At 32.9% G+C, this 26,310-nt stretch overlaps 1 protein-coding gene and 1 long non-coding RNA gene across 8 annotated transcripts in view; one reads left to right on the top strand and one right to left on the bottom strand.

The window, feature by feature from the left end:
• The window catches only part of LOC143255340 (synaptogenesis protein syg-2-like), a 135,207-nt gene that overhangs the window by 36,448 nt on the left and 72,449 nt on the right, over window positions 1-26,310 (bottom strand). For 3 of the 7 annotated variants that reach the window (XM_076510833.1, XM_076510829.1, XM_076510830.1), the window contains 3 exons: window positions 14,446-14,772; window positions 11,800-11,915; window positions 4,281-4,479 (listed from right to left, as the gene is read on the bottom strand). In XM_076510833.1, coding sequence (XP_076366948.1) covers window positions 4,281-4,479; window positions 11,800-11,915; window positions 14,446-14,772 — 642 coding nt within the window. Of the gene's footprint in view, window positions 1-4,280; window positions 4,480-11,799; window positions 11,916-14,445; window positions 14,773-19,361; window positions 19,534-26,310 lie in introns of all 7 variants that reach the window. The other 4 variants (XM_076510835.1, XM_076510831.1, XM_076510834.1 and 1 more) reach the window with 3 other exon arrangements.
• LOC143255341 (uncharacterized) lies at window positions 1,513-25,349 on the top strand. The gene is made up of 3 exons (XR_013030563.1): window positions 1,513-1,831; window positions 20,682-21,206; window positions 25,205-25,349. It is a non-coding gene; the product is annotated as an uncharacterized LOC143255341 (long non-coding RNA).

Raw genomic sequence — 26,310 nt, forward strand, 5'->3', positions numbered from 1 at the left:
ATACACTTATTTTTCATAATATACATTTATTGTTTATTAGAGTGTGTATTTGTTTAAAGTTGTTGATGTTTTATTGTTTTGAATTAAGCACAAAGTTACACAATGAGCTATCTGTGCTCTGCCTACCACGGGTAGCGAAACCCGGTGTTTAGCGTTGTAAGTCCGCAGACATACCGCTGAGCTACTGGAAGGCTTGTTTAAAGTATAACCCATATACTGACGAGTTCACTCTCTCTGGATAATCTTAAGACTGAACTAATTACATCCATGTAATTTCAAGAAATCATTGCAAGACATTCCACTTACTATCTGAGTTGTTAGGTCACTAGGTCACGAAATGTTTCATCAACAGGAAAACACTATAAGATTTTTTAAGATCTTAGCTCGTCTCATTGGTTATTTACCAACTAAAATCCCAATATTTACATTCAAACAGCAGATTGTCAACTTTTACAAGTAAAGAGAGCAAATCTTTCAGAGATATACTGTGAACTATGAGGAATTATCAAAAAGCGACTAGGATAGAAAAAAACAGTCATGTTATTCGACGTTTCCTGAGAAACTCCTTTCCCTAATCAAGCATGTTGCATGATTCTGCAAGTTTAATGAAAAACCTGATGGAAAACTTATTTCAAATTGAAATTTTTGTTATATTTGGTCGATCCATTATTCGTTATTATATAAGTTATGTTATTTTAAAATTACAATCAATGTAAAAAAAAATAAGTGAATAATTAACGTATGCAAACAATGTATTTTAATGTCTAATTGTTTCAGATATAGTGGAACAATTCTCATTGAATATTGTAAAATATTATAATAAATGACATTGAATGAATATGTGTTTCATCTAAACTTACTTCTTGTTTAAGTTAATCCTATTATTCGTTGGTTAAAAGCGTAGCTCAAGAGTTGGCAGTAGATGGTAATAATTAGTTGTCTTTCCTCTACTCTTACGCTGCCAAATTAGGAACGGCTATCGCAGATAGCCCTCTTGTAGGTTTGTGCGAAATTCCATAAACAAACAAACGATTGTTTTATGTTTTGTTTTTTTTCATCCTTAGAAAACATAAAATTCTTGGAGGTATTTCTAGATTGGTTAAAAGAAAGAACCATTAAGGTTGGAACTCAAATTAAAATAAATGAGATATTCATCTGAATATATATATATATATACATTTTTTTATGTAAGTCTAAGATTAGATACAATAAGCCTCGTGTGAAGTTCTGTATAAATTGTTGTACTACCACAGTAAGTTTCGAACAGAAACAAGTATATGTGTTTTTGTTTTATGTTGTTGTTGAAGAAGTATTCTAGTGTTAGGAAAACATTTAGTTTTTCTGACTCTTTAGTTTTTTAAATGATGTGACTTCGAGGAAACAAATATCTAAATAAATCTTGGCACGTTTGTTTGGTGCTGAGCACAAAGCTACAAAATGGGCTATCTGTGCCTACCACGAGCATTGAATCCCGAATTTTAGCAATATAAACTCTTAGATGTACAACTTAGCCAGTACTGATACGTGAAATCTGAAACAATTCTTAAGCGGTTTTCCAAATATTAAAGTAAACTAATCAAAATTAATTTAACCATTAAATGTTCTATTTTATATACATTATGAAATACAAGTTTGGTTCTATGACTTAGGATTGGTTTGAATTTTGTGCAAAGCGACACGAGGGCTATCTGGTTAGCCGTCCCTAATTTAGCAGTGTAAGACTAGAGAGAAGGCAGCTAGTCATCACCAGCTACCGCCAAATCTTGGGTTACTCTTTTACCAACGAATATTAGGATTGACCGTACTTTATAACGCCCCCACAGCTGAAAGGGTGAGTATGTTTGGAGTGACGAGAATTCGAACCCGCGACTCTCGGATTACGAGTCGGGTGCTTTAACCACCTGGCCATGCCAGGCTATTACGATTTAGGAAAACATAGATTATGTTATTTTAAAAAAATAGTGAATGTGTAGTTTTCAAGCGAATCGTACTGTTGAGAAATATTTCTAACTAATATTCGTTTATTTTGTATAATTTATTTAGGTTAATATTAATTAAGTTATACTTATTTTCGTAAATGTGAACAGAGTTATGCAAAAATAAAATAATGTATGTTAACCATGTACTAAAAAATCCATTGCAAGTGAAAAAGATTCATATCAGTCAGTAACAATCCGCTTACCGAGACAAAGATAGAAATAACATGTATTCTTAGTACTAAACAATATGCATTGTTAGTGCTAACTAATATTTACCTTCAGTGTTAAACAACATATATCCTCAGTAATAATATGTATCGTTATTACTAAGTAATATGCATGTGTAGTGCTAAATAATATATACCCATAGTTCTGAATAATATGCATCATTAGTACTAAATAATACTATATAATAAGAACCCTTATTCCTAAATAATATGAATATTTAGTACTAAATGATATATGTCCTTAGTACGAAATAGCTCTTTGAATAAACTGAATTAAGAACGTTGAAAAAGATCCAACTAAGAAATACAAGAGTATGCAAGATAATTAAAATAGTACAGATGAAGAAATTAGTAAACAGAAGTGCTATGAAAACCATCACTCTATGTGTGAGGTTATAATTAGTAGATAAATAAAGGACATGAGTTAACTATGATTAATCACTGTATAATGTACGGTATTAAGGAACAAATACAAGCAAACATTCCACCAAATATATTCACCTTGAGTTCAAGATAGTTTACCGAAGAAAGAAAGTGCCACTTCATCTTGTTTAATTATTTTGAAAAACAAGAAATGCCACTACATTTAATTAAACAGTGTCCAAAGCTGGTAACCTGGTAATAAATTGACATAAAACTTGATTAACGTAAAAGTAAATATCGAAGAATAATAGAAATAAGTTGCGCTGTTTTTATATTGTGAGGTTACTGGGATGATTATATTTCTGCTACAGGAGCTGTAGAAATTAACAATTAATTCGTGTAACGATCTTACTGTCCTTAAAAATGAAAAATTAGGTTGTTGCTTTATTAAGCACTTGGGCCTGGCATGGCCAAGCGCGTAAGGCGTGCGACTCGTAATCCGAGGGTCGCGGGTTCGTGCCCGCGTCGCGCTAAACATGCTCGCCCTCCCAGCCGTGGGGGCGTTATAGTGTGACGGTCAATCCCACTTTTCGTTGGTAAAAGAGTAGCCCAAGAGTTGGCGGTGGGTGGTGATGACTAGCTGCCTCCCCTCTAGTCTTACACTGCTAAATTAGGGACGGCTCGGTGCAGTGGGCGAACAACCTACTCACTTAAATACTTGTTGAAGAATCCGCAAGCGATTGCGGCCCTATGTTCCTTGATGGAATCTAATGGTGATAACTAACTTTATTAATCACTTGGGTTATTCGTGATTTTCCCACCAGGGGTATCGAAACCTGTGTCGTAAAATTGCACGAAAAGTCGGTAAACTAAGAATAAAAGATTAATCCATCAAATGTAATTATTTGAAATGACATATCGATAGATACAAAATATAAGTACCACTTTAAAGAGTACCTTGTTTAAAATGTGCGAAAGTGTTGTAAGAAATCATACCAATTATCGTTAATTTTCGTGAAATATCCACTAAGAAAAAGGAAAAAATAGTTGTAATGTCAAAACGAGATCTGAAAGAGCAACATAAACAAATATACGCATTTACTAAAAGATCAAAAGTAAAAAATATAATTAAAATACTGTTAAGTTATATGACGGTATATTGTTTATGAATATGTTAAATAATATTATATACTTTATTTAGTGCAAAACTCGGTATTAGAGATTTTATAAAATTACCACAAATAGATTATTTAAAGTAATGTCAACAAATGTAGAAAGATTCTTATGAATGAAAAATGGAGTTATCCCGTTGCTGGCAAAGATATTAAACAAAAGCTAATGTTAAACAGTAAGTACCATTAATAACGGTGAGTTTATCAAAGAAAGAAGACTTTGATAATCTGTTTATTTAAAGACGGAATTAACAAATAGCTAAGCTTCTTTAAATGTACGTGCATGAAAAGGTTGCTATTTACCAGCTTATTTGAAGGAACAGAAGAAAGTATCATTTATTTATTAACAGACTGAGTATGCAGAAATGACTAGATTTAATTCAGTTTATTTTGAGTTTATGTGAAGTAAAAATAACACTGAAAGCAAAACATAACTTCATTTTTGTTTCTTCAAGGTAAGGAAATTACCGTAATTTTTTTAAAAAGCTGATTCCTTGAAAGCTTTAAGGTTTTAGCTGTGTAAGAGTTGTTATACTCACAGTTCATGTCAATTGTAACGGTGGACGTCATTGGTACAGAGAGATTAGTGTTTGATGCTTGACACAAAAACGTTGCCATTAGGTCATGCCTACGTAGCTGATCAATTTGAAGCTTGTTCCGAACATTACCAAAAACGGTGATGTCGAAGGTGTCATCCAGGAGTACTGACTCCCGCCACCAAGTGACAGATGGCGTGGGCTTACCTGGCAAAAAATACTATTTCCGAGTTAGTGAGAGCTTACCGAAAGACAAATCTTTTCTACTAAAAAAATTAATTAATGCTGTCTGAAACCTTGGGTGATATAAACAAAGATATATGAAAAACGAAGAATAGTACTGATTAATAGATAGGTCATCAAAATTATTACCTAAAACTACGATTATCTAAGTGTTAGAAATACAGAGTGTTGAGTCCGTTGTATCAAAATTATTTTGAACATGCAAACTAGTAAACCACGTGACAATCTAAATCAATATAAAATCGATGTGGAAAGGAATGTATCAGAACAACATTATAACATTATTTAATGCCATGTAGGTAGTGTGATGTAACCAAAAATCAGTTGTTTGGTGGAAAAAGCACAATTAACAGTTTTTTACCATGGTTCCTCGCTGAAATAGCGGTATATCTTCGGACTTACAACGTTAAAATCAGGGGTTCCATTCGCCTCGGTGGACTAAGCAGATAGTTCAATGTGGCTTTACTATAAGAAAAACAGTCTTTCCCATGCACAATACTTATACTCTCAAATTCTAAATATGCTATTAGATCGTGGTTTTTAGAATCTTTAGAACGAAGATATCAATTGTGCTTAATGACATTGGAAAGTAAAGAAGTATGGACAGAATTTGACAACAGAATGATGCAGAAAGAGGCCTGGAACCAGTCATTCCCCAGCTATGGTGAGTAAAGTGGGTGTTTTGTAAGACATGATAGTCCGCGAACATAAGGCCAATGGTAAAAGCTATGTAAGTGCTCCAACATAATCAAAAAGGGTCTTCGTCCATAAAACGACACAAGTCGTGTACATAAATTGCTTCCACGACACTTCCCTTCAACCTAAGACTCCTTCAAGCAGCTGGAGAAGAGAATAAAACGGGTATTCATGCTAATTCGTAGAAAGACAGATTTATCAGACAACCAGATGCAGCATAGTCAAATTTCTGTGCACGAGATATCCTTCGTCCCTCGGACATTAGATTAAATATGGAAAGCCGACAGGGAAGAGTGACGTGCTTCTAACAAAAAAAAAAAAATGCGACTAAGTCTCTTGCAATGGAAACTAGGCTTCAGGGATATTAACAAGATGCATAGTTTCCAGATATTGCACGACCTGACGTGGTAATACGTTCTGTAACGACGCGGTATGGCTCCAAATTTCTTTTACTGTAAAGTAGTCGATCTCCATTATTTAAGAATAACAACAACAGTGTTATGAAAGTCACGAATATAGAAGTTATCAGTTATATAAACGCATTATTTATGAAAACTACAAATGCATTTTAGTCGTACTTCGTTAACTCATTTAAAATGTTATGGTCATCATATGTCAAATGGAACAATATACGTGTTTAGTTGAAATATTCTAACTACTTAAAGAAGCAGTTTGATTTTTTTATTAATATTTTAATGATTCAATGCTTATAAAACTATCAATTTAAAATATATATTTGGTTTTATTGTTCAGGAAATGTCACTGATTTATAAAAGACCGAAAAACACCTGTGTACCGTTCGTACAAACGTGTAGAAAACAAACTGTTAAACTTCAGAAACCATTGTTAGAGAAAATTGGCTTTAAGTTAAATATAAACATTAGAATTTTGAATATACGTATATATGCAACAGGAAATAGATACATTACAAATATAAATAGTAAGAATAAAATTCAATTCTTGAAAGGTGTTTTTTTTCACCAGTTTATTATTGAATAACACTTCATATCTAGAATATTATTAATCATGTAATGTGTCTTGGCTAATATAACAGGTTATTAGGTCGAATCTAGTTGCCAAATTTTACTTCATCCACATCTTATGTACAAAAAAACCGAAATCAACACATTTTCAAGCTTTAAACACATTTGAAAGGTTTTTCTTTTTTTTTAGTCTAAGAGTTCTGAATTTTGTTGCAGGAAGAAAAAGCATTTTCGTTTGTTTATTTTCGAAGAAATTATCAACTTAAAGATCATGTTGATTTTTTGCTTGTATTATATAAAGATTAAAAATAAGGTAATATTATAAGAGAATAGAATGTTTATTCTATGATAAAAGTGTTGAGACCGTGGGAAGCATTTTTCTGCACATTTCGTAAAGTAAAATACACGCTATCACAAATAAAACGATTGACTGCGGTTTATTGTTGTTGTAATTGAAGTCTCTTCTTATCGTATAACCACAGCTGTAGCAAAGTAGAACAATAGAAAGTCGAAATAATACTAAAAATAAAAATATCATATCATTAGAAGGTTGTTTGTGTCTCTGTCATAAGGACCAATAAAACGAGTAAACAAAAATAAAAAGAGAAATGAAGAAAAAAAAACGTGTATCGGACTATAGGTTTACCAAGGAAAGCGTAACTCTTCATTTATATCTTCTATGAACATAGACATGTTATTCAAGTATATTAATGATTCAACATCATTCTACTAACGCATATGTCATTTATGTTGATTCAGCATTCAGCTTCATGAATGCATGAGAACTATATGAAAACAGACTAAATAAAAAGGTTTAATTTAACTAAGTCTCCATATATTTAACAGATACAACAAAAACTTATTTGCAGGAACAATAAATAGTATTTTACATCAGTTACTACATAAATATAATTTTCCATGTTTAAATTAATCGTGTGAGAATTCAATCTTATGTACTTTATCACTAATCCGTTTTTGTGTTTTTGCTAACTCGGTTCTTGCGGACATTTAAGAGTGGTCATTTGTCTACTGACGTTTGTCATTCGTGATTTACCTTTCTCTCAAGATCACCAAAATCTTTAGTGTTCTTATTCAGGGTTTGTAATTTTTCTTGCATATATTTGCGGTATTTCAGTAGCATGTTATTTACTTTAAGAAAAGTCAGCTATAAGTTGATTAAAGTACGGAACAAGTGATCTTTTTTTTTTATATTTCTTTGCTCTATTGTGAACTTGAATAATTAGCTCATGGGGTCCATTTGAACATGACCTGGTAGTTAGCGCACTTTACCTGCAATCTGTGAGTCGCAAAATCGTAAACTACCACCGAATTTTCTGTCCCTAAGGTGGCGGTCAGTAGCAATATTCATTGATACAAAGTAGCTCAAGATTTAGTGATGGGTGATGTTGACTTCAAAACCAGAGATGGCGAAAATCAAGAAAAATAAAATGAACTACGTAAGCAAAAAAATGATAAAACTGAATGTTAGTGACATACAAGTTACAGGTAATGCGTCAAAGAAGTCAATATTTAGACCTTAACATACGTACAACGTATATTTTCTGTTAGTGTTATAAACTTGTAATAAGTAATTTGATGGTTAGGTGGGTTTAATAAATTTAACATACTAGAATATGTATTTATCTAAAAATAGCTACAACTAGCTTAGGCTGATTATCTCTGTGGCATTTGGGAAAGGGAAGGATGATATTAGTGAATCAGTATGTGTAATGTTGGATGTTGTTGAAACACGAATTTCAATCCGAATGGTTCTACTTCCATGTTAGGGTCTCTTACGTTTCAGGTACAACCATTTAAAATGTTGAACAAGTGACCAGAGGAAAGGTTATCATCTATGAACACGCGCCGTCCCAAGGTCTTTGTATAGATCTTTAAACCGAAAAGAGGGAGTAATGAATCTTTATAAACCTTCCCAACACACTAGTCTTAGGCCATGCTCTGCCTTTTGGTGGTCCTACAGTGAAACTTTAGCAAAAGTAAGGTTTTGAGACCATGCTGGTTATGTTCGTGGAATACGTCTTCTAATTGCTCGATCACCGAAGTTATGTCCTAGCAATGTCTTGACAATCCGTTCAAAGTTATATAAAAAAACTGCCATTCTCTAAATATAACATGTTTTAATACTGATTTGCAGTGTTCACCGCAAACTATCACTTTGTGAACTCTGAACTTTTGTTGGCTCCTCAGTAAACTGAGGCCTAATGGCAAACTTCATTGTTAATCTAGCTCACGTTGTAATATTATCTTCGTGAAAGGGCCGCTGCACAAAGACGCGTGGTTGTTTTCCAACACGCTGACACTTACGATTAGCAAAATAATCTGCATAACGACAAAGTTGATATTTTGTAAGACATATATATCTATGGAATAAATAATTCAATAATTATCTTACTTGCTACTTGATTTCGCTTACGTTATTTTTTTTTGTAATTAAGCACAAAGCTGCACAAGGGCACATCTGTGTTACGCTTACCACAGGTATCAAAACCCGGTTTCTAGAGGTGCGAGTCCGTAGACATACTGTTGTTCCACAACAGGGCGGTAATCAAATAACAAAACTAGCAAATAACGTCATGTGATGAAAAATGTTAAATAAAACTTAAGGAATGATACAGATTAATATAATAATTACTGCGGAAATATCAATCAACATCATAGTCAAAACATGTTTCATATCGTTAAATAGTAGTACATAAAATACTACGTAATCATTCCATTATATTAGCCCTTCTTCTAGTGACATCACATGAAATTATCATCATACGTTCTTGTGGCATCAAAAGGAACAAACAACTTCTCTGTTGCATCTCTTTGTGAACTCAGAGAAAATTACTAATACATATTTCATTGTACAATATGGAACTATGAAACGGTATGAAAGCAGTTTCATACCTTTGGTATCACCAGACTCCTGATGTCACACATCTAATTAAAACTCTTCCTTTTTAAAGGCCGAAGTTATACTTCTGTTTTCAGTTTGATGAATACTAAGTATCTTTCAATAGGCTTTTGCTTTTGACTCCAAAACATAGTATCAAATGAACTCAGAAGCACTTTAAGTTTCTTTTTTTCTTGCTTGGGTTTATGTAAAATCGCATGCTATTGTGAGTGGAACATAGCATCGCTAGCACTTATTATATGTGACGTTAGTGATTTCCGGGAATTTCAAGTAAATATAAAATTTAGTTTTTATACATATGTTTTACTTTGAGACAACAGAATGGAAGGTAGAGAGACTTGTACAATTTAATCAACAACTTTTCTCCTAGATTGCCATATTATTGACAACAACTCAGATTGTATTGTATTTAAAAGTAATACTTAAAAATCAGTGCATGAGCACTGCACTGCCATACCAGTGAGATCAATTCCTTTCTCTAGAGAACCAGTGATCAAAAATCGGTATAATTCTTTGTTTAGGCTGATAGTTCATACTATTTTTCACGAATTTTTTTCCTTTATGATAACTTTTATGTTGTAGATGTGAAGTTGTGCAAGTAAATGAATATTTATATTTAGTGTTTTATGTTATAGTAAGCCGTTTAGTTCTGAAAGCTAAACAACCAGTATTCGTGTTTTGTAAGTAATAAAAGGCTTCACGCATAGTATTTATTTCAGTTCTGATCTATACATAGCTTTCTTCTGATGAGAAGCTACCATTAATAACTGTTGGATTTTGGTAGAATTTTGGTGCAGAGCTGGATTAAAATTCACACTTTAAGCTTTGGGTTCTTTATAAGTCACAGTGAATATATAAGTGAGAAAAGTAGGAGTTTGGGTACTGACAGGGTTGACTTTCCTCTGGCCATAGCTCAGGATCCGGGACATAGCCAATACCATTTATATCTTTACCATAAATACAGTAAAAGTACTGATGATAAAGTCCTAGAAAAATATCGAAGATTATAAATTTATCTGAATCTTTATTGTTATATTTTCTTTTAATAAAAATTACTGACTAGTAGCTGTAATCTGTTAATTTATTAGTTGTTTGTAATTAGAATTATTTATCTTCTTGAAAAATACAAAACATATTCGTTCCCAATAAATTCAAAGCTTACCAGTTTCGTCTTTAAAAAACTTAACACAGACTGTAAATACTTTGTAGCAACAAAACAAGCTAAAATGAAATATTATTCTAATATACATAAATGTAGATAAATCATAAAAATTCCCAGTTAAGATCTGTGCCATTATTTACTAGGCAACCGTTTACAACTTTTTTTAAAATATGTTCTAATGCAATTTAAATGTTAAGCATGCGATACTGGTCATTTAATTAAGTGTTTAAATATCAAGCCTGTTTGATGAGCTCTGTTCTAATTGAGCGAAACACGTCGTTGCCAATGAATATCGCGAAGTGGTATATTCAGTTGAACTAAATTAACGTAGGATGTTCTACTAAATGTGGTATTAAGGGACAGTGCTGAATGCATAATGGTTGAGCTTAAGTTTAAGAAAAATGGACTTCAAACAAAGTGTAAGACAATACGAACACAGTCTTGAATAAAACATAGACTAAAGACTTCCAACAGTTGTCCTTACTACAATGTGCCAAGACTATAAACACATATTTAGCTTTGTTTCGCTCAAGATTAATCTTTGCAGAGCCAGTCACGATGAAACTAACTAAATATTGATTTCAAGCTCACAGAAAATTTGGTTTATTTGTCAGTGGATGCCTTACCACTTGACAGATCACCCTTTCACAACATTCATCGACTAGAATTTAGACATTACCCAAGTAAACAGTGGACACTAAAGTGTAGTTCCTGATATAAAAGAGTAACAAAGTCACAAGATAACGTCGTTTCTGAGAAACCTTTTTTTCTCAGTCATTTTTCTGAGTCACGTGTTTTATGCAAAGAAACCGGTCGATATTAAGAATTAATAATAAATTGAGAAGAAATTTTAATTCCATTGGGAAACAAAAACACCAAAAATCCTCCGGTATATTTCTGTACCACAGTGGATACAATGTGGTTGAAATACAATTATTTGTTTTACGTATTCTTTAAATGTCACCGATACATTCATTTATGGGCTTGCAAAGCTAAAATTCTGAGTTTGATTTCCAGTGGTTGACAGAGCGCAACAAGTCCTTTGAAATGGTTTGCCTTAAAACCAACAACAATCTTACCGTAAAACCATAAGAAATAGGACAAAAAGTGCAGTGTTAGCAATATAATAGGACTATTATTAAAGTATTGCAAAAATTATGTTTAATAGTAAATATATTCATTATTTTTCAGTTGTCGTGATACTGTGTTATAAATCACATATCCAGTTGTATAGAGAAAACAGATATCTGAGTCTGAAAATAATGATTCATTCTATTAAGATATTCATGCTCTATGTCAGTTACAAAATTGAGTGTACCTAGAACTTAAATGATGTGGCCATAGTATCCTGTAGTATAATAATGATTTTAGCTTAACGACTCGAGAAACAATGCGTTTTCTGAGTATGAGAAGCGTATCACGCGTACATTTGTTAACCATGAGGCCTATAGAACTTTGGAATGAATATTTTATAGAATGAATAGCCGTATTCTCCTTCATATTAATGATTGGCTTTACCTTACCTCCCTCTACTTCGCATGTTAACAGAAGGCTGTCTCCCTCGTTGTAAGGTCCTATTAGGCTTTGGACAACTTCTCCTCGCTCATCTGTTATGAAAAGACTTCTCGGAGGCACTAAAAATATTTCGGTAGTAAGCAATAAACTTGTATTATATACTTTGTTCATATCTCATTGAGTTTAAAACAAATGATCAATCATTCTGCGAATAAAGACATTATTACTCTGTAAAATGCGAAACTGCCTGTTGTAGTTAGAGTGAATAAATTGTTAAATAAAGGTGTTTCATCTCGACACATATAACAAATGCTCAAAATTGACAAAAGTATTATATATGTTACAAATCCAGTTGGAAATTATATGGGTTTTCGTAAAAACGTATTTACGTTTGGTAAATACGTATATATATATGATGTTTAATTAATTAACAAGACCTATTCATATACAGTTTCAAAATGCATAAGATATTCCATATTTAAAAGAACTATCATAACTATTGTATTTTAAAACTGTCCTTAATTTATCAGGAACAAAATTATATTACCTAACCACCTCAGTATATAAGAATAATAGATTCAAATGAAGTTTTATTCACCATTTTGCTTTGTTTTTGTTAATTTTGCGTAAAGCTACACAAGGACTCTCAGCGATAGTCGACCCTAGGTTAGTAGTATAAGACTAGATGGAAGGCAGCTAGTTATCACCATCCACTATCAACTATTGGGCTATTCTTTTACAAATCAATAGTAGGATTAACTGTCAATTATAACGCCCCCACGGCTAAAAGGGCAAACATGTTAGGTGTGACGGGGATTCGAACCCGCAACTCCCAAATTACGAGTCAAGTGCCTTAACCACGTGGCCATGCCGGTAAATACAACTAACCCCATAAAAAAACCTAGAACGGTTATTATATAGGTCAGAATCAAATTAGCATAGGTAAATTAAAGTATCTGCTGATTACAGAAAGTTATTTTCCTCTCTTATTAAAAGACATCATTATTATTTAGTTTTCTAACTGCTTTAAACATTTCGCTACTAATTGAATATTTGGTATGATAATATATCAGTGTCGAGGAACGAACGAAACTGTCAGCGAGGAATTAAAATTAAAATATAGGCATTTGTGTTTCTAGTTAATTCACTAGAAATTATAACATGAGTTATATTCCTTAACCAGTTCCATTTGGGATAAATTACATAACATGTACATTACTCGTTCTTACGCATTTTACTTAAGGATCTTCTGTGTTAGTTAAACTAGAAATCAGAAAATGGCACAATTTCTCAAGGTTGTGAGAAACATAGAATGAGCAGGACATTTCACTGAGTTAAGCCACCGGTGGCTCAGTAGTAAGTCTGAAGGATTATAATGATAGAAATATGGTTTCAATATCTGCAGTGGGTAGAGAACAAATGACCCATTAAGTAGCTTTGTGGTTAATAACAAATAAATAAACCCTGACTTAAATAATTCCTCTTTACACTTAAAAAACGTTAGTTAATGACGTTATACTGAGTTAGCTCATCGTTTTCAAATCCTAAGGAGACTTTTCAACTCAGTGTATCATAGCGTTCCTTCAGTACTCATCAAATACTTAAAAATATGTTGCTATTTTCTAACTTCCGGTTTTTATCATTTCTTTCACGACAGACTTATAAAATTTACGTCTCACTTTCACCTTCTACTTTATTTCGAAACTAAAATTCCCCGGTGGGACAGCGATAAAATTGGGGATTCGATTCCTCCCTGGTAGATACAGCAGATAGCTAGAAGTGGCTTTGTTATGAGAAAACAAACATACATGCTTAAGACTAAAACTTGTAAAATAATCATTTTACTTATTTTACTAAAGCCGGACTATTAAGGCATATGATAACTGTTTTCATCTCTTGTAATATAGACTGAAGAGTCTTTAGAATGAAATTTTTCTGTCTATCCGACTGATTTTAAGTTATTAATTGTGCAATTTTACTGTCTCTAGTTATTGTATTGGAGCATGACCAACTCAAAAGTAATCTAAGTTTCTTTAGCTTTCTGTTAGTACATACAGTTAAGTTTATTTTTTCGCCCTTATTGATAAAAGATCTTTCTTCTCATATATACTATGCTTGTTCTTCTTAATGGTCGTAATTTGAGGTTTATAACATTTTATGTTTTTGATGACCTATCTGCCTGCAGTTTTGATTTCAATTAAACATTCCTTTTCACCTAACACAAACATTAAGTAGCTTCTTACATGTATTAAATGAGCCATTTGCATAAGATAAAAGAAAAGATTAGTCTAATTAAATACATATATAGTTAGCAGCAAAATAAATGCGTAACTTAACAGTCCTTAATAAGAAAGTATCGATTATATTCTATCAAATGCGAAAATAAACACACTTAATACACGAAGAACAAAACATACAAGAATAGACAATGAAACATAGTTTAAACTGAAAATGAACTGTCTCCTTTCACATCACTTCTTTTTACACGTTTAGTTAGTCTACCATGTTGAAGAATATTGTTAAAATACTATTCTAATTACAACTTTAAGTTGAATGAATAATAAGCTCGTTTATCCCAGTTGAGAACATGTATTTCCATACTTAAATAGCAAGTTAATCTAAGATGGTAAATATTTTGTAGTAACTAACCAACCACCATAAGGTAAGTTTCGTCGTGCCTTGTTCTTTCTCGTTCGAAGTCCACTCTACATCTGAAACGTCCCTCATCCTCTGGCAGTAAAGGGTCCAATACGAGAACCGCTGGTCTGTCGACCGTACTAAAATAGGCCCTTCCTGTAAATGGATCACTTGTAGCATGGCGTCCCTGAGCAATGCCTCCTTTTCTAGAATCTAAAGTGTAAACTGGCTTCGAAAAGTCATCTTTGTACCAAAGAACTAAAACTACTCTATCATCCTTCAATGACGGCGTTATATTGCAGGGTAAAGTAATCTTCCCACCAGCTATTGCAACATTTTCTGAAAAATAAATAATAGCAAATACATAGATACGGACACTGTAAGCCTCCTTCTGTAGAACACGTGTGCAGACAGAAAAATAGTAGGAGATAGTTAATGTCTGGAGCACAGAAGTTTCGGGTTGTGATTCTATTTTTCAAGCTTAAGCTAAATAAAAAATCAAGAAAAATCTTTATTTACATTTAGGCAAATCAAATAAGTAGTTATTTGGAATTCATAAGCTAGTGCATGAGGGAATTTTTTTCACGGCAAATTATATATGTATGTTGCTTTTATGTTTTAATTTCAAGAAAACACATTTTCAGAAATAACGTTGAGAAAATAAAATTAACAACACATTTTTGACTTACTAATATTTCAAGAAACATATCTGTTTTTTCTGTTCATTTAGTACCTTAAACTGCGATAAGTGTATGTAGCAGTTTCACTTTTTACTTTATGTAAGATCCATTGCTCAAGTTTTGAACACTGAAATCGATCGACTGGAAATTTGAATAATAGAAATAAGCATATTATTTTATACGTCCTTTTTGAGAAAATAATAATATTGGTCTGATATGTTGTGCTTTTTGTTTCAGAATGCAAGAAGTCAAACTTAAAGTGGGTTTATGTAAAAAAACAAACTGATATTTTTTAGCATGCATGTCTTACGCTATTATTTCTGTTTTTATCATTTTCTATAAATTTATTAATAAACACACACAAACATATTCAAGGAATTATACAGAGTGGCGCGAGATAAAAGTAAATGTTTACGAATTATAGGGACGATTTATTGTTCATATTTGTTCGTAGATTTTTGGAAATGGTCATTTATATTGGTAAATAAGGAATTCACACACACAAACAAGTCCCCCGCCGGTTCAGCGGTAAGTCTACGCATTTACAACATTGAAATCTGGGGTTTGATTTCCCTCGATAGACTCAGCAGATAGCCCGATGTGGCTTTGCTCTAAGAAATCACACACACAAAAGCAAATACATGGCCAAAAACTTTGTACCTTATAAATAATATATTCAAACTGTTCTACTAATACTTTTAAAGTATACTGCTTTTTTATAATTTTTTCTCATCAGAGAACAACACCTTCTTCCATTTTTCTACGTCACATGTTTAGTTCTTTTCAGCAAAGTTTAACCGAGCTGTTTCGTGGTGTTGAAGAAGGCGTGGCCTTTAAAGACGTTTACGGTTTTTAAAGTCGTTTTCTCGTAGATGCCGTCTTATTGTTCTTGAGCTGCATTCTGCGTCCGTAAGGTCTTTAATCTGGTTCGACGATCGGTTGGTGTCTTGACGGACAACCCATCGAATCGTCTTGCTCAACGCCGGCGAAATTTTCTTCGGCCGACCACTTGAAATTCTCGTTCCGTATCCGTCTTTTAACAAATTTGCAACAGCAGTTTTACTACGCCCAATCTCACCAGTAATGGCACGTTGAGAGAGACCTTGCTTTTGCAGCTTGACAATTTTGCTATGTTCAAATTCTGTCAACATTTTAGCTTTTGCCATGTTTTTACCCAATGTAACATAGGAGATGTCATTGGGAGATGTTGACAACGCTATTGTTTGAACACAAACGACTAAATTTCGTGACGTGTTTACCAATTATCGCTTCGTTTGAGTATGGTCTTAAACTTTTGACCAGCTAGTATTCAGGCTAATTTCTCAGCATTCACATTTTCCATATTAAACGCTAAATGTTTTTTTTTATTTTTATTTTCCCTTTTCTTATTTTCATCTTTAGAAGATCTACTCAAATAAGTGGTTGAGTCTAACAACGCAAAATGCTTATTTTTTCTTTATGTTCATTGGCCTTAAGATTTTGACCAGCAGTGTATATCCACAACCACATATTCATATTTTTAAGTCTTTATTACTTTACGCAAAATATATTTTTATCTTTTCAATTCAAATAATGAAATACATATCTGAAATCTGCAGTTTACCTATTTCTTTTACCACAAATGTCAGATTATGTTTATAACTCTTCCCTAGTGTTTGGTACTTAAACAGTAACTTTTAAAAAAAAGCATGGACTAACGAATTTAAGTATATCGTAATCTGTCTATTTTTTGTATCATCACAAAATTAGTAAACAATTTTTTTAGATATAAGCCTTTATTCGATGTTCAATGGTACAAACATATGAACAGCTAGAAAATAGTTGAACGGATGCTTCAAAATACTATATTCCTTTTTTGAAATTATATAATTAAAAATAGTTAAATATAGAAACACACCAGTATCAACAAAACTGCATCAGTGATGTTTTTACTGCTATTTTTCATTTTGTTTATTTGTAGTTTAAGTACAAAGCCAAAGAATGGGCTCTCTATGTTACGTCCATCACGGTTATCGAATCCCGGTTTCTAGCATTGTAAATCCGCAAACATACCGTTGTGCCACTGTTGGATATTCTTCATTTAACTAGATTATTTAATATGTTTGTCTTTGTTTCACACTTGAAGCTAAACTGTATGGAGAGTCGCGATTGTAATAAGACTAATTTGTTGATTCAGTATATCTTTTGAAGGACAATGAAGTATACTGAAATTAAATAACAATAATTAGTAAAAACAAATTTAATAATAAATAAATAATATTGTAAAATTAATCCTTAAGTTAAAAATCTTAAAAATCTGATTTGTAAACTGACTTCAATAAAGTGATAACGAGTGAAATTCATTTGATTTACTTTACCCCATAACAGTGATTGTTTATTTATAATAATGGATTTTATAAAAGACCGTTATTATGTCTTTCGTATTTTAGCCCTGTAACTGAACGAAAGGTCGAATCGGCGCTGGATATGACTGACGTAGTGTGGTTGACTTATTATAATACATTTGTTTTTGCTTTAACTCATAAGTTCTCATAATTAGGTTTAAACATGAATATCTATGGGTCTGTCCCTTTATTTCTGCTATCAACAAAACCACTCAATTATACGTGCATGTTCGAAGTTCGCTGAAGAACAAAATACAAATAGCTCTTCTAACATCATTAAATATGCTGAAAATTTCTTAACGTTTTTAAACCAAACTTATTACGTGTTATTCCTAGCTATATGATCAGTTTTAAACTAAAGTGACCAACGATTATACACTTTTATAATTAATTGAATGACTATACTTGCATATATCTGTTTACTAAAAATGAAGTAATAATTTGTAAAGTTTTTACAGCTTTAATAATCTCTAGAGAGTAGAAGTATTATTAGTTACGTATTTCTGCATCTCAAACTTTACAAGCAACACGACTGATAGATGTTTGTTTGTTTTTTAATTTCGCGCAAAGCTACTGGAGGGCTATCTGCGCTAGCCGTCCCTAATTTAGCAGTGTAAGACTAGAGGGAAGAGAGCTAGTCATCACCACCCACGCCAAATCTTGGGCTACTCTTTCACCAACGAATAGTGGAATTGACCGTCACATTATAACGCCCCTACGGCTGAAAAGGCGAGCATGTTTGGTGCGACGAGGATGCGAATCCGCGACCCTCGGATTACGAGTCGCACGCCTTAACCCACCTGGCTATGCCGGGCCGACTGATAGATACGGAAGAACTGGGTTTGTGGTATTGGTTCTGCTAGCAAATAAGTATAAGCATATCTGTTTTGTTTGTTTGGTTTGAATTTTGTGCATAGCTACGTGATGGCTGTCTGCGCTAGCCGTCCTTAATTTAGCAGCAAAAGTTAGAGAAAAAGCAGCTAGTCATCACCACATACCGCCAAATCTTGGTCCTTTTTATCAACTAATAGTGGGATTGACCATAACATTATAACGTCCCTATAGCTGAAAGGGGATGTATGTTTGGTATGACTGGGATTCGAACCAGAAACCCTCAGATTACGAGTCGAGTGCCCTAACAATCTGGTCATGTCGAAGTAGAAACACAGTCTATTAAAATTTGAGATAAACTGTCACGCTAATATACAATGGTGAAAATGTAGTTAGTACCTGAAACGCAAAGAAGGAGCAATAAATGGGGACAATATATACATATAACTAATACTGTGTTGAACACTTAAATAACTCTTTCGACAAATACTTGTCACAGAATTTTTTCTTTTCTTTTCCTATGAAGCCATGTGCTTCTAGGAAAGACATTTATGTTGCAGTTTTCGTGTTATGGGACATGAAAGAGAATAAGATTAATTAAGAAACAAAAAACATAAATAGATAAAACTACACGTGGCTTTAATTTTAAGCGATAGCTGTCTGTGTTTCAGAGACAGGAATTGTGAAAGCTAGTTAAACAAAATAAGACACTCTGTAAACAAAGTGTTTATTGCTCAACATATTTTACGTATTCAGTTATTATGTATAAGTGAGGTTGACTCTAAATATTGTTAATGTCTACTCGTACAATCTGTTACTCCACATGGAATATAAATAGAGATAGCACAAGTGCGTACACGCTACTTCTACAGTAATTCACTGAGCTGTGGCTTTTAAAGTCAGTAACTGAGAAAGCAGAACTAGTTGAGTCAGAGTTTTCGTGATAATGATACGATAATCGTGTAAGATGTTAGTAAAAATTTGGACAAACATTTAGTAAATTAAAACGAAACAATTATGACAGAACGAGTACCGTTTTAGTTCCTTCACTTCCATGTATCGTATGACTAGCTCCTGTTTGCTAGAAGTTCTTGACAATCCGCAAAAACTGTGATGTGACTTTGTTATCCAAACAGCGACGTTATCCTAGAACTTCCTTTCTTTCTTATTGGAGTTACTGATTTTTGCAGTAAGGCTTCTTGATCCTGTGGAATAGCTGAGTCATTTTAACTTCCACATTTTAACTGCAGGTAATAGATGTTCATGCTGTCCGATATTTCCTATTATTTACGTTCCAATAGATTCATTTGTCGTGTATTTAGTGTCGGGAATCGTTAATAATCACTAGAAACATATTATTTTAACTCAATCTTCCTTTTTGTCTCTGCTGTTAAAGTTCAGATTTTATGTTCGTATCCAGTTGTGGGGTTTTATCTCTCTTGTTACCTTTAGTTTACTTGTTTATTTCGTTCACAAAGAGTCTCTCTCAAAGATATAATCATTCAATGGTGTCACTCTAGTCTTCAGGTGGATTTTTAAATTGTAGGTACAATTCTAGACTGATTGTCTATAAAGTCTAATGAATTAAGTCTATCCAACTATTCACCCGATGTATAGGTAGATCATGACTAAAAGTTTTTGGAGTTCATGTTACGATGAGGGAAGCCTAATAAAATTCAGTACGCAGTCACGGAACACTTACGTACCTATCTTCCGGTTTCATCTTTATAGACTAGTCAGCTCTAGAAGTTTCAAAGCAGACAATTTAACAAAATGCAAGTACAGCTACACCACACAGTCATTTACACCGTAATTGTACTTATTATCCATACACGAAAGTCCTTGCAATGTGACTTCAACCCTTCGTAATCGTAATAAGATTATGTTTTCATGATTAAAGAAAAAACTTGTTACAGATGTCAGAGTTTTTATTAAGAAACGTTGTTGTATTTAGGAAACCTAATGAATGTGAACCTATACGTTTGAGATTCAATTATTTCAAGAATTTGGTGAATATTAGCTCAGTATACTTATATATATATATGTATATCTATCTATATATTTATAAAGTTATAAATTACGAAATTTATATCTTTTCAAGACCAGTAAGATAACAATAGTATATAACAGTATTAATGAGTTCCATGAAGGGTACTAACTTTATACGATCATTGTTGTCGAAATGAATAAACCAAAATCGCAACTTTGTATGAGTGGTGGAGGTAAAAGTAAAATATATTTTTTAAAATAAAATTAATATGTAGTCTAGTTTATATATATTTTAACTTTCAATTTTATCAACAAACATCCTTCTACCAGTAATATAGTATCATAATTACTTTTTGCATTTCAGATATTCGCTCCAGCTGTTTCTAAAACTTTTAAACTGATAACGAAAACAGCTAATCAACTGGACCCACCGCAGGCTACCATTATCTGTCTAAATAGTGGAGTTTGATCATTATTTTCACAACTTACCATGGCTTTAAAGTGAAGCAACAGTACGCAAACCTTGGACTCTCGAATTCACAATTCAGTATATTAATCAACAAACCACTTTTCTGCCATGTAATTCTAATTATTCAGAATTAGGATACTAACAATTATTGAAATAAGTTTATAAATATTAAAACCCGAAGATATGCAATAAGTAAAAGCAAACATGTTAATTCCACCATTAAATGACACATATATCTTATACCACAAGAAAACGATAACCAAAATTACGTATAAAGTGAATACGTACAAAGAAAACTAAGTAGACTGTAGGAAAAAGGGTCAGTGGAACAAGAGAAGCAAGCTGAACATTAACTAAAAATGGATTTCTTAGCTGAGAAAGATAAGAAGAATTAATAGTTAATGAAGTGAATGTATAAAGGTAGAAAATGATTTTGGTTTGGAAAATCTTTTTCATATTGGTTATCCTGGTCTGTAGAGAATGTAGGGCATTTGGAGTATTCTAACTTATTCTTTTAGGATGTGAAGGTGTCGTTAAATATACGTCTCTGACGTGCTTATTTCAGATATATCAGATCTATTCTTGTATTTACTATGTAAGTTTAACACAAAGCACTTAAATGTCATGATACAAAGCGTAGTTTGACGTGTATAGAAATTAGTATTTTGTATATCCGACAAAATTAATTCCTGTATGAATTTCTGGTAGCACTTATTATCCGCGATATCATATTTATTACAAACTTAATTACTACACGTGATGACCTACTAAATGAATCTACTTCTGTTTCATTCGAGCACGCTCAAGACGTGCATTTCGATTTATTTTACACTTACCTTTCACTAGTGATGATCTATCTATCAAATGTAAGTGTTGAAATGCCATCTGTATTGAACGTAATGTCTACCATAAATGTAATGTTATAAACATCGTAACAAAACTAATTGGTGGACAGAGTAGTAGATAAAGATAACACTGAAACCTGTGACTCTCATTCATATTAATCCTGTTCTATAATACAAGTGTTACTTCACGGTTAGATATACATCATGGTCTACAGCTGTGTGGATAATTATACTTAATATATATAGACGGATAAATATGTCTCCCGCTGGTGCAGCGGTAAGTTTATGGATTTACAACACTAAAGTCTGGGATGCGATTCCTCGCGGTGGAAAGTCAGCATATAACCCAATGTGGCTTTGCTGTTAGAAAACACCCGTATAAATATTTCCTGTATATGTTATATTTTAATTCTATTTCTGTTCATATATATAAATAGAGAGTATTATTTTCAACGTTTTATTCTCTTTTTGGTTTTAACAATTAATTTTGAATATATATATCTTGATTGTGTTTTAGAGAAAACAAAACCATGTACATTTCAATTGCCATGGAAATGCAGTAATAATTTTATATAAAATATCTATTGCGAATGATAAGAGAATATAATAATTTTTCAAACAATGCCAATTAAGATCGTTGGAAAAACTCCATATGTATAATTGTGAAGAAGGAAGATAGCACTATGTAACATAAATTTTGTTCCTAGATAGTATGTGTTATTTCTTAATTACTTATGTTGTAAAGGTACAGAACATGAACTTTATTCCCTTCAACTTTGCTCTTGTGACCGAGATAATGAAATTTAGAAAGTAACCTATTTCCTAAAAACGGGCAAATTTGCACATTTTCACTTACATAAGGTCTGAATAAAACAACATATGAATCACGAGTTACATGTATTTGTTTGTTTTGGAATTTCGCACAAAGCTACTCGAGGGCTATCTGTGCTAGCCGTCCCTAATTTAGCAGTGTAAGACTAGAGGGAAGGCAGCTAGTCATCACCACCAACCGCCAACTCTTGGGCTACTTTACCAGCTTTTACTTTTTCTTTACTTTTACCAACGAATAGTGGGATTGACCGTCACAGTATACGCCCCCACGGCTGGGAGGGCGAGCATGTTTAGTGCGACGCGGGCACGCACCCGCGACCCTCGGACTACGAGTCTTACGCCTTACGCGCTTGGCCATGCCAGGCCACATGTATTTGTACTAAAGTTATACAAAAATGAACAAAAATGTTTAGAAGTAAGTAGTTTTTCGAGATTTGCGACTGTAATGTAAATCACTTTTACGAATCAACCCCCAAATATAGTCTACCATCATGTTTCGTTATATGCTTTTTGGTGGCGGCGTTCAAAGTCCAGTATATCTTGGTAGAAACGCTCGCCTTGCTTCTCTGAGTATGCTCCCATGTTCTTCTTGAATTTATCAAAATGAGCATCAAGTGTTTGAACTTTCAGAGACATCCCGCAGCCCATTTTGCCATAGTTCTTTACCAGAGTCTCAACCATTTCCATATAATTTTCGGCCTTGTGAGTGCCAAAGAAGTCCAGAACCAATGCGACAAAGCTGCTTCAAACTTTTTCTCCTTCCTACTGAGCTTCTTGAGGAATTCTGTGCACTCCAGGACCTTATTTATTTGTGGTCTAACGAAGACACCAGCTTTGACCTTTGCCTCAGACAGCTTAGGGAAGAAGTCTCGAAGGTACTTGAAGGATGCAGACTCCTTACGAAGAGCTGTGACAAATTGTTGCGTAAGACTTAATTTTATTTGCAATGGTGGGAACAACACCTTGTGGAGGTTCACTAGTGGCTCACACTTGACATTGTGCCTCCCCACAGAGAACTCGGTCTTTTGAGGCCAGTGCTTCCTGTTGGAGTGCACTGCGATGTCCCTGCTGTCCGAAAGGCAAAGATAACATGGAAACTTGGTAAAGCCTCCTTGGAGACCCATCAGGAATGCCATCATTTTTAAGTTTCCGATACCCTCCCAGCCACACTTATCATACTCCAAGGCTTCTAGCAAGGTCTTGACGCTGTTGTATTTCTCTTTGAGGTACACCGAATGAATCAGATACTTATTCCCGTAATGGAGCAGCACAAAAATTCTAGAAAATTTTTGTAACTTCTACAATATTCTAGACATTTCTTGAAAATTCTTGTAAGTTCGAGAAAATTCTCTATCAGCAACTCAGCACTGAACCTACCTGGAATGTTTTGAAAAATGGGTAAATTTGAGAGGTAAAAGTAAAGTTTAAAGAGAAAAATAAGTCTTTTCCATCCACTTTAGGACAAAGCAATTGAGAAATAACACTTTCTGCCCAGAAACAAGAAAAAGTAAAAATTTTGTTACATAGTGTAATTGTACTTTTCAGAAATAAATCATTTGGTTTTACTAGTAATTGCATTATCAGGTTCAGATTGAAATGTTTTGGTTTATGTTTAAACAGAGAAAAAGAAGTGTAATTGACATTCATCAGGAGACAAGTGAAGTAGGAAGTGGGGAGGAGCTTAAGTTGATTTGGTTGTTTGGAACTTTCTTTGTTTTTATACTTCTATTTATTCCTAAAATTACAAGACTGTCTACTTTTTAATTCTTTTCGCATGTGTAAAATATTACAGTTTTTTATGGATCAAATTGATGTTTAGTTTCAGTAAAGTAGGATTCAACGGTTAAATCCATTTTCCTTAATTTTTAACATTTAGTTTGTTTTGTATGTTCAGAATTAAGTACAAAGCTACACAATGGGCTGCTCACGGGTATAGAAAACCGGTTTTTCGCGGTGTGAGTCCACTGGGGGTATTAAGCTTTAATATTCGTTTCCATGGAAAGTCTCCTTTGATCTATGTATATATATATATGCATACATACGAGTGTTGACACCTTAATTCGTAAACACCAATGTTGCTGTACTTTTCGATTCTGTCTTGGCTGTTGCACAACGCTTTTTTTCGGTTGTTTCATAAAAGAAGGTCGATCTGTAGATGTACTTTGTTCAGTGTCTTATATATTTTTTGAGAAGGTTTTCCAATGTATCTCATTTTAAACCATTTTTGTTGTTGTTATCGTTTTGTACTGTATTTGGAAATATTGATTTAAAATTTGTGGCTTTCAATCTTTTAAACAATAGTGTGTTAATTAACATTGTTTTATGACTATTACTAACAGCAGTTTGTTTTATAGTTTGTTTTTTAATTCAATTTCATAATCTTTAGATAACATTGGTACGGTTATAAGTCTGTGTAACAAACTGTGGAACATAAGTTTATGAAATATTGGATGTATTGAAGAAGTATATATGATTCTGTCACTGTTTTCTGAAAATATTAACGGAATGTAAACTATTACTTATGTCATTAATTAAGTCCAAAATTCCGTGTTTCCATTTTCACCAAATTCCATAGTAAATTTAATAAGTGTGTTCTGTGATTTAAGAAAGTTAAAAAAATTGTTGAGATAACGGTTGGATCCTTTCCAGAGACAAATAATCTCAATAATAAATCTATATTTAATACGTTCTGTATTATGCTTACTACTAAGCAATTGTTTACTCTAAATTATCTTTGAACAGGTCTGCAGGCAAAAAGAGTGGAGAAACCAGCAGCTAATCCCTTGTTATATATTGGTCATTAAATTTTAAGTATGTCTAATCTAGAAAAGTGTTTGTTACATTTTCTTCAATTACTTGGAATAAACAAGGTTTATTTTTTTCTTTATCCATTAAATCACTAATATTTACTAACAGGTATACTGCGAACAGACCACAAACATCGAAAGAGACTATTTTGGCGTTATTCGGTGTCTCTACATATTTTAATTTTTTCTACAAAGAGTTTTTTTTTATACCAAACTTAGGTTTAAATATTTTGGGCTTTCTGCACTAATTTTTCAACGGGAGCATAAATATAGGAGATAATAGGTCTGATAGAGATATTCGTTTTGTGTAGTTTAGGAAATCCATACCGACGTTGGGGGCGAGCATTCATAATATTTAACGACTTAATTTGGAGTTTGTAAGTTGGCTTTTGCTGCTGCTTAGTAAAGATTTAACATCATTGTTGAATGTAAAATTGTTAGCATCAAGAAACTCACTCGTTGATTCTTCCGTAATAAGCTTGTTTCTCGAGTAAACTGTTGTACTACCTTTGTCCGCTTTTATTACTTCTAAACTATAATTCTAAAGTTAATTGATTTAATCAGTTTGGATTCCTCATTTTTATTTTTAGCACAATTCACTAAAGAAATTTGAATAATTTTAGAGCAATAAACTTATATTAATAATATATTTCTTTAAATGGATGATAGATAATTAATAAATCCACCAAGACCTAAAGGTCATGGAAGAACGCTACCAAGGGCGCTGGGACAAAAGTATGATGGCTGACTACTGCTTTATTGTCCAGATTTTTAACAAGTTTTGACCTTTGTTATCGTTTTTACCACCGACTTAACACCTTTTCAATCTTAGTACCACCGACTTAACACCTTTTCAATCTTAGTACTTTTTTTTTCAACTCTAAACCTCGTATTCTTAATACACCTGGATGTCTTATGTCAAGTAAGAAGCAGAGATACAGAAACCCATTAAACTCTAAACATGTAATTACAGTAATACTTGAACATCATCGGAATAAACGTGCAAGATAATAACATATATCACGTCTTTTTATTTTACTT

Source organism: Tachypleus tridentatus, chromosome 7 (genome assembly GCF_004210375.1).
Source record: "Tachypleus tridentatus isolate NWPU-2018 chromosome 7, ASM421037v1, whole genome shotgun sequence".
Taxonomy (NCBI): domain Eukaryota; kingdom Metazoa; phylum Arthropoda; class Merostomata; order Xiphosura; family Limulidae; genus Tachypleus; species Tachypleus tridentatus.